Genomic DNA, 15,549 nt, shown 5'->3' on the forward strand with positions numbered 1-15,549 from the left:
CAGAGCGCATGGGCAGAGCCAGTGTACGTCCGTTTGTCCGGAGCGAAGGGGAGAGAGTGGGCGCCATCTTCTTCTGGGCTCGCTGAGGGCTCTCCCGGCTCTGGGGAGGCTGCTGCGGACGAGGAGTGCTCCCCGCCCCCAGCCTTGGGGTTCCGACTCGGCGGCAGCGGTGTGTGTTTGATCGCCCGAGTGCGAAGCAGTTAACGCAGGGGCGTCGGGCGTGGGGAGGGCTTGGCGGCCCGGAACGAAGCGCAGGGAAAGGCGGGGCCGCGCCAGCAGCGAGCGTAGCTTCTGCCGTCAGGGCACCCTCTTTTCCCTGCTAAACGCACCCGACTTCCCCGGCACCCTCCATGTGGTGTTGTGCGTGCCCTTGCCAGTCGGCTTGAGAGAGTGGAGATCTGGAAGGAATCCATAGGTACTGGTTTTTCTTTGCTATGTCATCGTAGTCAGTGGTGGCAGGAAAAGCGCTTGGAGGCCCGGCTAGTTTTAGGCTTGAGGGGAGCCCGAATGTTTAGATGTAGGGACAGCTCACCCTTGGGCGAGTCGGGGCGGAATGTTTGCCCTTGAGCCGGTGTACCGGAAAGGCACGGAGGTTGGGTGGTCCAGGTTGATTTGAAGGCTGATATGGCTGAAGGTCTGGCAAGAGCATCGGATCCCACATAGGAACTTTGGCCTGGAGCAAAAGAAGGAAGCTCTGACCCCTGGGAGTATGGACAAAGGCTTTTTGGGCTATAGAAGCAATGCCTTCGGATGATCCCCATTTGAGGAGGATGGATGTTAATGGGAATTCCTGTGCCGTGTGGATTCGTCTTCATTTCCAGTTTCTACTGGGGACTTGGCTCTGTCGTCATGCCTTTGGCTTTTGATTTTAATCATCTACGTTATAAAAGGATAAAAAGGCAAATCGTCATAAAGAATCCTTATGGAGTGGGGTAGATTATTTCCTGCAGGGTTCACTCTTGCATTTTAAATGTACTTCATCATGACTTTAGGTTTTAAGAAATAGTAGTTATCTCTCCCTCACCATGTCTGGAAAGTGACTTGCTATTCTCTAGTTAAGATAAATGGATCTGAGATAATACCATTTCAAGTTAGCTTTCCTCCCTTTTCCCTCTAAGGCTTGATTAGAAAATAAGCATTTCGTGGGGTTTTTGTGATAATGATTAAGTGGGATGAATCGTTGGATAAAATCAGCTAAGTTATTTAAAATGAGCTTGTTAATTTCAGCCACTTACCCTTAAATGAGCTTTTAAGGATTCACTTGCCTTTTTTTTTTTATAGGTTAGAAGTTGTAATAGCTCAGTGTCTTTAAATCAACAGAGCTATAAAGATGGTTTTGTTACATTCATAAGAAGAAACATTTTAAATGTAGAGTAGGGATTTTTGCTTTTTGTGTAGTGTTCTAAGAATAGAGTTTCTGGGGTATTTGCTTAGGAAAATCATGTGGAAACCACAGGAAAGTTGCTCATTTTGATAGCTGGTTTCTTATAGGTGATCTCCTAAGTGTATTTCTGTAGAGGGATAAATAGTACATTACCCTTCTATTTCAAGGGCAAAAAAGTTTAAGCAATAGTTATGTTTCACTGTGGCAAATTAGAAAATTTTTTAATATTCTTGAATTGGAATTCATGAATTTGTACTCATGAAACTACTTAAAGTATTGCTTTCAAATTAGGATAAATGATAAGACTTTTAAAAATTTGACGGTAATTATTTTGTGAAGTGTTTTCGGCTATTTTTGTAGATAGGTTTCCTTTCACATTTTTAAAAGTTTAGCAGAGATAAAATGTTTTACACTACTTTCTAAAAGTAACAGGAGCTAAGTCATTTTGCCCAGGAAAGAGTCTTGGAATATTAATGTGAACAACTATTCCAGAAGCCATTTGTAGTTTTTATTAAAATGTTGGTGTGGGTTTTTTGAAGAAATTAAGCTTATACTCATTTTTGGGGTGGTTGAGGGGTATCATGCAGATATTGTCTAATAGACTAAGTTTTAGAACTATTTTTTATGTTCACAGTAATATTTAGTGGAACATACAAAGATTTTTGATATGTCCTATGTCCGCCCCACCATTTTCATGCATTAGTATTTTCTAGTAAACCTCACTAATACTTTTAAATATCAATTTGGCATTGATAATTCAAATGTGTAAAAAATGCCAGTTAATTTCTTGATATCATCATTAGTTGTAGTTTGAAAAGTAGTCTATGGACCCTTTTCAAAGGAAAATAGACTTTGCAGACCTCAAAGGCCAGGTTTTCAGACAGCACTTTGTGGATGAGTGGTATTTAAGTGTAAGTACTGAATTAAAACACTTGCTCATTAAAGACATAATTTATAACCATTAACTTAACAGGTCTTAAAAAACATACTTGGTAAGAATACTTAGTTTGGGTATCTCTGAAAGTATTTGATGTAAGGAGTCTTGAGATTTTTCAATAGTTAATACTGATATCCCCAAATACTCCAAATTAATGTATTCTTACTATGTTTCTACCTTTCTGCATAGTCATTTGGGTTTCCCCAGAAGGCAGGACAGTTGTTCAAAATAGGGTAAACCTATTAGCATAATAAAATTTGAGTTTAAGGTACAGAGTAGCAATAGTAGACTATAAGAGTAGTAGAAATTGAGATTTGAGATTTTAGGGATATTTTACTATTTGTCTTAGTGGAGTCAGGAAATTGGGTTCCATGTTTGGAAGTGTGAGGTGTTTCTGTAGAACCTAAAATTATGTCCAGATGGTAGCCATTGGTTTGGATTTATTGCTTTAAAAATGGTTTTCTTCATTTATTGTATCATTTATTAATTTGATTTGCTCTTATGATTTGAAAGATTTACAGGAGAGTTGGAAATGATGAATTAGACATTGGTTTCTTCAAGTGGAAGATAGGGTTTTGGGAATTTTTGGTGTTAAATTGTCATTTTACTTGTAGAAAGGATTTTTAAAAATTGGTTGTAAAATTCACATCCAGTCAAATGCACAGACCTTAAGGATGGATTCATTTAGCCTTGATAAATTTATATTCTCAGGTAACCAGTAGTCCAATCAGAATATATAACATTTCTGTCACCTTTTTCTGGGGCCACTTTCAATTAAGGACCAGTTGTTAAGTTTTCAGATTTTTTTGTTTCTAAATAATTTGCAGATGTCTCCTTGGAATTTCTACCTTTTTGCTAAAAGATGATTAATTTTCCCCTTGGAACAAAGACAACCATTTTGTAATACCCTTAATTATGCCTCCTTATATTGCTTCACTTTTAATAGGTAATTGTGAAGTGAATATCCTAATTTGGCGTTAAGGTCAATTACAGGGTCCAAGGATTAATTATATTTCATTTTCTTTCCACAGTTAAGTTGCTTTTACAGAATTAACAGGTCTGCAAGAAATAAAAAGGTAAGATATCCAGAGCTTAAGGCTTTTCACAGAGGCTTGAGAAAAAGAAAATTAGAATAGTACACCTGGGTATGCATGGCTTCTGTACTTTATGTCTGGCCAGTGATGCACTAGTGGTAGGCAGTTTGTTATCATGAGCAGAAATTATATACTGTCCATAGATGGCTTTTATAAGTATGTAAAATTTGTTGTGGTTGGTAAAATTCTTTAATCCACAAAGCTCTCATGTTTCACTAGCAGATCTGTCTGAAAATAGTTTGGTCTTGTTGTGAAGTAGCACTTGGCAGACTTACAGAGATGTGACATTTTTTTCTACTCACACTGTATAGGATAGGTGATAGGAAATGTTTCTTCAAAGTAGCTGGTTTATTTGTATATTTAGTTGGGAGAAAATTTATTCCATTTGTTTAAAGAATTAGATACAATCAATATCTTTGTGAACTCATATCTTGTTTTCATTTATAAATGCTGAAGAAGGTAGGGACCAGTAATTATTAAGCTTAGTTTTGGATTAGGTACTTCAAAAATAAGACTTGCTATTTTGTGTACCTTTCTGTCTGCAGGTCATTATTGCTGTGGTTTGCGCTCAGCATGGCTGTAGTCATCCGTTTACTGGGGCTTCCTTTTATTGCGGGGCCTGTGGATATCCGTCACTTCTTCACGGGATTGACTATTCCTGATGGAGGAGTGCATATAATTGGAGGGGAAATTGGGGAGGCTTTTATTATTTTTGCAACAGATGAAGATGCAAGACGTGCTGTAAGTCGTTCAGGAGGGTTTATCAAGGATTCATCTGTAGAGCTCTTTCTTAGTAGTAAGGCAGAAATGCAGAAGACTATAGAAATGAAAAGAACTGACCGCATGGGAAGAGAGAGACCAGGATCTGGGGCATCAGGGGTTGGCAGCTTATCTAATTTTGTTGAGGCTATTAAAGAAGAAGGAAGTAATTCTGGATATGGTTCTCCGATTAATCAAGATGCTGGGTTTCATACTAATGGTACAGGACATGGTGATTTAAGGCCAAGAAAGACACGGCCATTGAAAGCTGAGAATCCTTACTTGTTTCTACGAGGCTTGCCTTACTTAGTAAATGAAGATGATGTACGTGTCTTTTTCTCTGGTTTATGTGTGGACGGAGTAATTTTCTTAAAGCATCATGATGGCCGAAATAATGGTGATGCCATAGTAAAATTTGCCTCATGTATTGATGCTTCAGGAGGTCTTAAATGTCATAGAAGTTTTATGGGTTCAAGATTTATTGAAGTAATGCAAGGCTCAGAACAACAGTGGATTGATTTTGGAGGTAATTTAATTAAGGAAGGTGAGACTTCTATGAGGACTGAAGAACATTCACCACCAAGAGGAATTAATGATAGACATTTTCGGAAACGATCTCATTCAAAATCTCCCAGAAGAACATGTTCTCGTTCTCCTCTCGGATTTTATGTTCACTTAAAAAATCTGTCTGTAAGTATCAACAAAAGAGACTTAAGAAATTTTTTTAGAGATACTGACCTGACAAATGAACAGATTAGGTTTTTATATAAAGATGAAAGAAGAACAAGATATGCCTTTGTGATGTTCAAGACGCTGAAAGACTATAACACTGCTCTGGGTTTACATAAGACTGTTTTACAATATCGTCCAGTTTATATTGATCCAGTTTCTAGGGAACAGATGCTGAAGTTCATTGAGTGTTATGAAAAGAAAAGACCAGCATCAGCAGAGAAAGAGAGACTTGGACAGGTCTCACAAAAACACTCTCAAGAAGGCTACTCTGGCCAGAAACTGTGCATATATATAAGAAATTTTCCATTTGATGTTACAAAAGTTGAAGTGCAGAAGTTCTTTGCTGATTTTTCTCTTGCTGAGGATGACATTTGCTTGCTTTATGATGACAAAGGAGTTGGTCTAGGAGAAGCGTTGGTGAAATTCAAATCAGAAGAACAGGCCGTGAAAGCTGAACGTTTAAACCGACGGAGATTCCTGGGGACAGAGGTGTTGTTAAGGCTCATATCTGAGGCACAAATGCAGGAGTTTGGTGTAAATTTTTCTTCAATGTCTAGTGAAAGAATGCATGACCATTCACAGTCTTGTGATAGAGATGATCATTCCCATTCATTTGACTCAAATGATCCACCAATATACGCATTTGGCCCTTCGGAAAACTTTAGGCATCAGCAAGAGGACTTGAGGCAACTGGACAATTTCAAGCATCCTCAGGGGGATTTCCGACCACCTGATAGACGCCCTCCAGAAGACTTTAGGCATTCCCCAGAGGATTTCAGGCGGTCCCCGGAAAACTTCAGGCGCCTTCGGGAGGAACACTTCAGGCGGCCTCCTGAGGAGGACTTCAGGCACTCTCGGGAGGAAGATTTCCGGTACCCAAGGGAGGAGGACTGGAGGCGGCCACCTGAGGAGGATTTCAGGCGACCCCCCAAGGAAGATTTCAGGAGACCCCAGGAGGAGGACTGGAGGCGGCCCCCAGAGGGAGACTTGAGGAGGCCACCTGAGGAGGATTGGAGGCGGCCTCCTGAGGAAGACTTCAGACGACTTCCCCCAGGGGAATGGAGGCGACAACCTGAGGAAGACTTTAGGCGGCCCCTAGAGGAGGATTTCAGGAGACTTCCTGAGGAGGACTTCCGGCGACCCCACCAGGAGGACTTAAGGCGGCCCCATGAGGATGACTTCAGGCGGTCTCCTGAGGAGGATTTCCGAGGTTCTCCCGACGACTTCAGGCGGCCGCCCCCGGAGCACTTCCGGCGGCCGCCCCCAGAGCACTTCCGACGGCCGCCCCCGGAGCACTTCCGTCGGCCGCCCCCGGAGCACTTTCGGCGACCGCCTCAGGAGCATTTCCGGCGGCCACCGCAGGAGCACTTCAGGCGGCCATCCCAGGAGCATTTTAGACGACCGCCTCAGGAGCTTTTCAGGCGGCCACCCCAGGAACATTTCAGGCGCCCTCGAGAGGAAGATTTTAGGCACCCACAGGATGAAGATTTCAGGGGCCCTCCGGATGAAGACTTTAGGCACCCTCCTGAAGAGGACTTCAGGAGTTCTCAGGAGGAAGATTTTAGAAGCCCTTCTGATGAGGACTTCAGGCGGCTCCCGGAGGAAGACCTCAGGGAAGCTCCAGAGGAGGACTCCAGAGTTCCTGACAGTTTTAGACTTCCTGGTGAGGAGTTTAGAAGCCCCCCTGATTTTAGAAGTCATCGTCCTTTTGTGAATTTTGGTCGCCCAGAAGGTGGCAAATTTGATTTTGGAAAGCGTAATATGGGAAGTTTTCCTGAGGGGAGATTTATGCCTGATCCAAAATTAAATTGTAATTCAGGTAGAGTAACACCTATTAAGATAATGAATCTTCCATTTAAAGCTAATGTTAATGAGATTTTAGACTTTTTCCATGGTTATAGAATCATACCTGATTCAGTTTCAATACAGTATAATGAGCAAGGGTTACCTACAGGGGAAGCCATTGTTGCCATGATAAACTACAATGAAGCTATGGCTGCTATTAAAGATCTGAATGATAGACCGGTTGGCCCCCGCAAGGTTAAGTTAATTTTGCTCTAGAGAGCATTTCTAAATTCAGAATTATCTCCCCACAGTATTGATGCGGTAAAATGCATTTTTCAGTGTTTATTTTTAATTATCTAATGAAAAGAAACATTTTGACCTGTGAACAGAAGAAATGTAAATAGTAGAATGTGAACCTGGTTTTCTTTTGCTTGCAAATTGCCATTCACTTTTTCTAACTTAAAAATATATATGCTTTTTCTTTTTTGATGGGGGTGGGGTGGGGTGGGCTGGGGGGAGAACTAATTCCCTGAGTGCAGTAATTTTTGTTGATGTCATGGGTAAATGTCAAGACTTGTATAAAGTAGAAAACTGTGTTTGGGGAAGACAAGTTTTATGTTTACTTTTGTTTCCACTCTGTAGTCTACATCTACTCATATTGTATAAGGAAATGGTCAGTGACTGACTGTTCAGGGTTAGCATTTTTATTGCTAACTGCCTGCAGAATTAATGCCCTCTTCCTTGTCTGAGATATTACTGTGTTAAGCCTCTCCTTAATCATAAATAGTTCAAAATTGACAGACTGTGAACTTGAAGTTTACTTATGTAAAAGGCTTAGGAAATTAACTTTCAAAGTTTTTATAAAAATAAAAAAATTGCAACTGAATAGATGAACTAATTAACTTGTATTTGTATATAGAGAAAAAAGAATTACAGCTGCTTTTGTGAAGATTTTCAACAGCTATATTAAATAATATGACAGGAGGGACCAGACATTCTATAATAGTATATGAGTTCTTTGTGTAGTTCTGTGGTTTCTTCCAACATCTCATCAACCAAACTGATAAGATTTACTCAGTACTTAAAAGACAAAAAAGTAATTGTAGGTACAAGGGGGCCTTCAGGTTCTTGTTGTGACGAATCTGATAAATGGACATAGTTTGTGTTTATAGGAAGAATTTACTGATGATTTATGTAACTTGTGGTTTTTTATTCTTAATTTCAAAACTTTTTTATCCGAAGATTCAGTGACTAACTATAACAAGAATTTTGTGAGATTGAATTTTTACTTCTTTGATATTTGACACTGTAGAGATTTTGCAAATACTGGATTTGATTTTTCATACCATAATAATAATGCTAACATTGGGCACACTTTCTATGTGCTAGGCAGTGTAAGTGCTTTACATGCATAATGTCAATCTTAATATTCCCTAAGAGGCTTACAAGTATTTATTTCACAAATGAGATAAATTCAGAGTTTAAGTAACTTGCCTAAAGTCATAGTTGTAAATTATAAAGCCAGTTTCAACCAGACTTACTCCAGTTCACGCTGTTAATACTTTGGCCTACTAACTTAAATGGTAGTTTTTAATTTTAGTATGACCATGCTGGGCTTTCTTGGTGGCTCAGTGGTGAAGAACCTGCCTGCCAGTGCAGGAGACGTGGGTTCAATCGTGGGTCCGGGAGATTCCCTCGAGAAGGAAATGGCAACCTACTCCAGGATTCTTGCCTTGGAAATCCCACAGACAGAGGAACCTGGCAGGCTATGTCCGTGGGGTCACAAAAGAATCTGACACGACTTAAGTGACTAAAGAAGACCATGCTAAAAATATTTTCAAAACAGTAAAGGATATTTTCTTACCTCCATTGTTGCTTTAAAAATAGCATTAAAAATATGAAATTAATATGCCCAAACATCGTGAATAAAAGACAAAGTTATTAGAAGTTATTATATATCCAGGGATTCTCTGAGACAATATATAATTGTTCATTTTATCAAACATGGTTTGATTTTGGTTGGTCTTTTATAATTTACATAAAAGTTTATTTCCCTCAATTTTGTGATAGATATTTGCCACACTGAGCAAATAATAAAATTTGAATTTATATACAGTAGTTTGGAGGGTACTGTAGAATACTTTTCAGTATTTAGCCATTTAGTACTGCAGTACTCATCTTTAGTGATTTAAAGAAGTCTAAGAAAAACCAACCGAAGTTTCTGTGTTTTTAATTACGTTGAACATCCTGCTTGCTAGTAAAATGAATTAACTGGTAAATTTGGTTCAGAAAAGTACATCAGTATGGCACTTGAAACTAGTAAGCTTACAAGCTACGAAAATGACAATAGGAAGAAAAGATTTTTTTAAGTGCTCAGAGATTGTATGGTTTATTTGATCACTCTTAACTGAGAAGTGTATTGGAAGACCTAAAAATGCTTCTCAAATACATATAAATAAATGAAAGCTACGATGAAGCTTAAGGTGAAGTATAACTTAATATGGAACTGCTTCTCAGTCTAGGGTGGAATGGTGGTGGTAATTAAAAGGCTATCACAATAGTAAGCACAGGCTTTGTATTTTGATTGTAAAATTACTGGATAATTGATAATTACTGGATCTTCAGTTTAATATGTTTTTTAACTTTTTAAAGTTTGCTACAGAAAACTGGCTTCTACTGCTTGGGAGCCATTTCTGCACATCTGTTCACAACTTTGCCTTCACTGACATGTTGGTAACTTAAATTGACCATGATAGGAATTATTTACACCATGGAAACTGGTAAGTGCAGAATATCAGGGCATTTTCCACCTCAGTGAACCAGTTTACCAACACACCACCAATTTCAAACATGTAAAAGAGAACAGTGCACTAAATCCTCATAAACCCATTGCCCAGCTTCAATAATTATCTCGTAGCCAGTTGTGTTTCCTCTCCTAGATTTATTAGGTATTTTAGTGGCATATTGGTTATCAAGTTTAATATCCAGTGGCATTTTAATTATCTTAAAGCCAAACATTTTTGACTTAAGGCATCTGAAAAATACAGATAGTGCCTAGAAAGTAAGCTTAATCTCATAACCAAGAGATAGTAAGAGTCCTGAGGAGTGCACACTTAACACACTTACTGACAATACTGTCATGAGTATTGGCTCTTGGTCCATATATCACCTATTAAGCAGTGACACTATCACCTCCATCTCTGCATTAAATGTTAGCTAATATTTAGTGAACTGTAATAGGTACTATATGATCTTTATATATGAATTAACTGTATAGTTTCAATAACCCTAATATACCTATTTTGGAGACAAATGGAAGCCTGTAGCCAACCAACTAGTCAGACTGGTTGCCTGTCTTTTTATAAGGAAGCTAAAAAGGTTTTTATATTTTAAAGTGTGGTTACCTAAGTATGTAATAGCCTTGATTTTGTCTCAGTTCACCAACTGTAGAAATAGTTACTTTATAACCCTTTTAAGACCTTACCTTGTGGCTTTAGTGGTAAAGAACCGGCCTCCGAATGCAAGAGATACGGGTCTGATCCCTGGGCCACGCAGATTCCTTGAAGGCAATGGCAATGCGTTCCAGTATTCTTGCCTGGGAAATCCCATGGACAGAGAGCCCTGGTGGGCTACAGTCCATGAGGTCACAAATGCTGGACACAACTTAGCGAGTAAACAGCAACCCTTTCAGGTTTGCCAACCTGTTGCTGGCCTAAAAATTATATGTGAAAGTATTATGTGTAATAGTCCTTTTGTCCTTAGAATATTTTTTTAAATAGAGCATATGTTTTATATCATAATTTGATTGCTTTAAATATCAGGCACTATTTTAATTTTACAAATAGGGCAACTGATGCTCAAGAGAAGTGAGTTGCGATCATAATCTGCAAGAGAAATACCATAACCTTGTTTTTTTCACCAAGCTACAATACCAAGGTTAAATACTGAGAAAATGCAGTGACATCCTCAGTTTTTTATGAAAGTAAATTTATTTGTGCATGCTGTGTGCTAAGTCACTTTAGTTGTATCTGACTCTTTGTGATGCTGTGGACTGTAGCCCTTCAGGCTCCTCTGTCCATTGGGTTCTCCAGGCAAGAATACTGGAGTGGGTTGCCATTCCCTTCAGGACATCTTCCCAATCCAGGGATCAAATCAACCTCTCTTACATCTCCTACATTGGCAGGTGGGTTCTTTACCACTAGCACCACCTGGGATATTTATTTACAGTTTTTAAATGTTTTGAATATTTTATTTACTTAAGTAACTATCACTTAGGACTATTTTCAGGAAGCAATGCTTTAAGAACAGATCACGAATAATTTCAAAAGTCAAAAAAGCATTCTAGAAAAGTATTTTTCTGTTATGAATAACTGCTTTTTGTGGTAATCCCAGATAATATCAAGTTCCTAATTTTTATATGCCAGACTGGGATCTATGAAATAATAAGTAGAATTCTCCATCCAAAGAAATAAAAGCATGAGATATACTGAAAGGCTTTGATTAAATTGTTTTCTATTTTCAGGAAAGCAAGTGACTGTACTCTTATTGATTATATGGTAGGCTGATAAAATATATAACTTTTTACTGACTTATGATTTGCTCTATTTTTTAAGGGAAACATTCCAACAAATTCTAGCTTTCCAAAAGTTGTGGTGCCATATATAGTGCTTTAGTTTGACTGTGGTTTTGTTTTAAAACCAGAATCAAGCTGAATGTAGCTTTTTAAAGCTAAAATTTATGCTTATGTATAGCTGTAAAACAGATAGTGCCCTATTCCTATTATTTGAGAGTGACTATAATACTCTTGTTGAAAAGTAAATTTATATACTGAATGAGGAAACTTTAGGTTGTAGTAAAAGTGAAAAAGAAAGTACAAAGGAAAAAGAATGCTTGTCTTTTTGATGAATGCTTTATGGAATAAAATTTGTATTTAATCAGAATGTCTATCTAGGACCCTGTTCTGGTGTTGAAAGCATGGTGTCTTAATCTAAAGGAAATAAGTGGAATTGTTAAATCTCTTTTTATTGTTATTTACCTACTACAACCAACTAGGTTAGTGCATTAATTTGAAACAGTTCCGAAATACATTGTTTTTAAAAAACAATGGAACCTATAAAAAAGATAGTATGATGATAGAAATGTTGAAATGACTGATGGGTAATATTTTTTAAAACTTCCATTTTTGGTTGGCATAAATTTCCTTTAATAATTTCTACATTTCCAATAGTATTTCATTTGAGGTTTAACATATCAAGCCAGTATTATGTTTTTCAGTTTTAGTAATTCTGGATTCCAGGTCATTTAAGATGAAAATGGAAATGCAAAGTTTACTTAAGAAATTTAATTTTCTTCTTCTGTAACATCTAAGTCTTCATCCTCTTCATCATCATCTTCTGTTTGCTGATCCTTTCTTAGTCGACAGGTCAATACCTGTTAAAAGTTAACATGTTTTAAAAATCATTAACTTAAAAATATCTTTTTTATGCCCTGATAGATAGATATAAGGGCACACAGAACAAATATCAGAAAAATGTCCATAAATAATATTTAGTAATGAAAATTCTAAATTATGAATTGTATTTAAAGGTTTGAAAACAGTCACAAAATTTTTTCATTCATGTTATTTTTTTTTTAACAAAAGTGTGAAATTAGCCATTTGAACTCCAGTTGGATATCAGTACTTTGATAACATACTTCCAGAGAAAAGTACATTATAAAATATTAAAAAATTTTTAAGTTAAATAATTCTTAGGTCACAAAAACATGAGAATCATCAAAGGGATGGCAGAACAAAAGGATATTTCAACTAGGCAAAAATATTAAACTTTGAACATAGTGTGATTTAAAATGAATGAGATGAGAATCTGAATTCACGACTTGGCTTTCATTTCTGACTTGTTGCCACTTGGGTCATCCTGCTTCAGACTTTTCAGAGGGTGACTATACCTCCCAGGGCACACCTGCAATGTCTGGAGACACCTGATTGTCACTACTTGGGGAGGGTAAGGGCATTCCTGAGCTCCTGTAGGTAGAGGCTGGGAATGCTGCTCAGCATCTGTCCAATGCACAGGACAAGATACCACACCCCTGTCCCCCAAATCATCTGGCTCAAAGTTGACAGTGCTGAGGCTGAGAAACCTTGGCATTATGTAGTCTAAAGTGCTACACGGATCTTGGCTAACACAGGTGATACTATTAGCTCTAAATAGTCAAAATTCTCTATGTACTATATACTACAGATTTATGGAATTTATTTAGTATTGGAATAATAAAAGTATAATTTGGTTAGGGGGAGAGATGCGTAAGTAAAAAGCAGTAAATAAGTGCTTAGAAGATAAATGAGAACAGAAGGTATTGGGTCACATACAACTGAATGCTCAATTTTAAATTCTGAAGGCTAGATATGAAAAAGACCATAGCTTTCTAAATCAGAAGTTGGCAAGCTAAAGCCCAGTTTGTCTTGTTTCTGTAAATAAAGTTTTATTACAACATGTTGATTTGTTAATGTATTGTTTGTGGCTGCTCTTGGTTGGGGCAGAGACCACGTGGTCCACATAACCTGGTATTTTCTCTCTGGCTCCCGAGGAAAAAGGGATATTGCCTACTCTAGATACCAGGTACCTCAGGCTTTCTGGATATAGAAGAAAAGAGAAAATTGATGCTTTGCCTAAAGATACATGCTTCTGGATCTATGGTAACATTCAGGAAAGGTCCTTTCTAGGTATAATTTCCAGTAAGCCATGCTAGTGGGATTTAAACCCTAGGCAGTTTGATTTCAGAATCTGATCTTCATATTATACCAGAGAACAAATGTAAATTAGCATTCTCCTGCCCATTCTACCTTGCTCCTGAATGTTCTGCTTCAGAGTCATTATCTCACAGATAAAAGAAGTATCAATAATAAAGCAGAACCTACTGCAGTTTCACATCATTTTATATATAAGAGGGGAAGAGCAGGTTATTCAAGATCCTATGATTTAAGGAAAACATTTTTAATACTGAACAAAAGGCAGTAGCTTACATTCCTTAAAATTATGGTTTCTAGCTCACCTGTCCTGTTCCAGATACACACTTAGCTGACAATGATCTTTGAAGAGGTGACTTCGAATTTGCTCTTACAATATCTAAACGGGATGGATAATCTTGGGGATACAGAGAATGTCGGAAAACCTGTTGCAATGATAAAACAATGTTATAAACTAGATACTAAACTGGAAATCTAGAAAGTCATGTTCCCTTTAGTGAAGAATTTGTTGAAGCAACTCCCCTCCCCCACCCTACCCCGGGGACGTTATTGCAAATTTAAAACAAAAATTTAAGAAATATTTTACGTTGGAAAGATGTAAGCTAAAAAATTCTACTGAACCATGTAAAATGATGACGGGTCCTGAAACAGTTACTTAAGAGCTTTTGCTGGTGAAACATGAAAAGTTCCTACCTTCAAAGAGTATGCAAGCCAATGAGACAGTAAGTCACACCTTTGATTCTTTCTGTTCTGCCTGTCCTCAACTCTTACCAGTTTAAATTCACTACAGTGCTTTCCCAATATATCACAGAAGAGTAAATGGAGCCATTCTATGAAATGCCAATGTCAGCAGCATCTGAAATGTCATTGATTGTTAGTTCTTTTTCCTTAAAGCAGTAGTTCCAAGTATTACTGCACTCTTAAGCTTCGTCATTTATCTTTTACACCACCACTTTGTAACGTAAAACAGGCACGTCTATCAGATGTGAATTTCTTCATATTCCCTCATCTCCCCCTCAACTCGTCATGCTCTCTTTTTGCTTTTTTAAAGCAGGTATCATTCTGAGTCTCCACAGTGCATCTTCCCCTTAGCTAAAACTTCAAACCAACAAACAAAGCAGGTATCATTCTGAGTCTCCACAGTGCATCTTCCCCTTAGCTAAAACTTCAAACCAACAAACAAAAACTTGCTCTTTTTTCTGCTTTTTTTAAACATTAAAGTACAGCACATAAAAGCAATCAAGGGATGAAACTTAACAAAAGAGCTAAGATGTGTTTTAGGGCAATCCAAGCATACTGATAATTAAGTTATTTAAGAGTTTTACTGAAGACTCCGTTATATTTTGGTGCTAGACATGAACCCTGGCATCCTGGTATGATATCAAAAGTGGATGACTGAAGTCACTGGTATTTGGAAGAAATACATTTTTGTTAAAACAACATTCTTTTCTTTGGGTTTTCTAGCAAAGATAAAGTTAAAAGTGGGAAATGGAAGATAATATACCACCCTTGGGATAAAAGTCTAAACCAGTTAAATATTAATCTACTGCAAAAGAACATATTTACAGGAATATTTATTGGTAATACTGCATTTTGCAATATATGGTCCAAGATCTTTTCTAGGAGTGAGTCTCAAGATCCGAATATGCTCTGAACTGAATGTACAGAGGTGATCTTTTGAAGGGGAATATGATAGTACTTTTAATGTGAAGAACAAATCAGGTAAGGTGGTTTCTGATGTAACTGGATGCAAAAAACTAGCTGCTGTCTGAATAAATCAGCAATTCTCATGTAGTAAGGACTAGAACCTAAGAATATGAAATTATTTCTCTGTCCCTCTCTGCATATTTTCTCTACTTGTTTCCAAGAAACTTTGTATTTAAAGTTTAAAGGGTCCTTCCTCTCCTTGGTAGCTGGTGTAATTTTACTTTGGCTTGTCCCACACAACTCTTCCCCAGACTGCTTTCCTCTCCTTTCCATAAGTTACGGCATCATAATGCATTATACCTCAGGACCTTTGTATAACTATCTGTACTCTGCCTGATACTGTAGATAGGGATTCGACATACCCCTCAAACTTCCGAATAAGAAATCATTCTTTGATTCTCCAGAA

General features: G+C 37.7%; 2 protein-coding genes across 9 annotated transcripts in view; one reads left to right on the forward strand and one right to left on the reverse strand.

Moving 5' to 3' along the window:
* The window catches only part of RBM12B (RNA binding motif protein 12B), a 26,471-nt gene continuing 10,922 nt past the window's right edge, over window positions 1–15,549 (forward strand). For 3 of the 7 annotated variants that reach the window (XR_009689590.1, XR_009689592.1, XR_009689591.1), the window contains exons 1-2: window positions 1–169; window positions 3,353–3,397. Coding sequence is in view for 2 of the 7 variants with exons in the window: in XM_061123798.1 (XP_060979781.1) it covers window positions 3,989–6,967 (2,979 nt within the window). In the remaining 5 variants the exon portion in view is untranslated. The other 4 variants (XR_009689593.1, XR_009689594.1, XM_061123798.1 and 1 more) reach the window with 3 other exon arrangements.
* Window positions 11,871–15,549, reverse strand: part of CIBAR1 (CBY1 interacting BAR domain containing 1) — a 23,199-nt gene continuing 19,520 nt past the window's right edge. For both annotated transcript variants that reach the window (XM_061123801.1, XM_061123800.1), the window contains 2 exons: window positions 13,742–13,861; window positions 11,871–12,121 (listed from right to left, as the gene is read on the reverse strand). In XM_061123801.1, coding sequence (XP_060979784.1) covers window positions 12,032–12,121; window positions 13,742–13,861 — 210 coding nt within the window. In that variant the 3' untranslated portion in view covers window positions 11,871–12,031. The remainder of the gene's footprint in view (window positions 12,122–13,741; window positions 13,862–15,549) is intronic.

The sequence above is a fragment of the Dama dama genome, chromosome 21 (assembly GCF_033118175.1).
Source record: "Dama dama isolate Ldn47 chromosome 21, ASM3311817v1, whole genome shotgun sequence".
Classification (NCBI taxonomy): domain Eukaryota; kingdom Metazoa; phylum Chordata; class Mammalia; order Artiodactyla; family Cervidae; genus Dama; species Dama dama.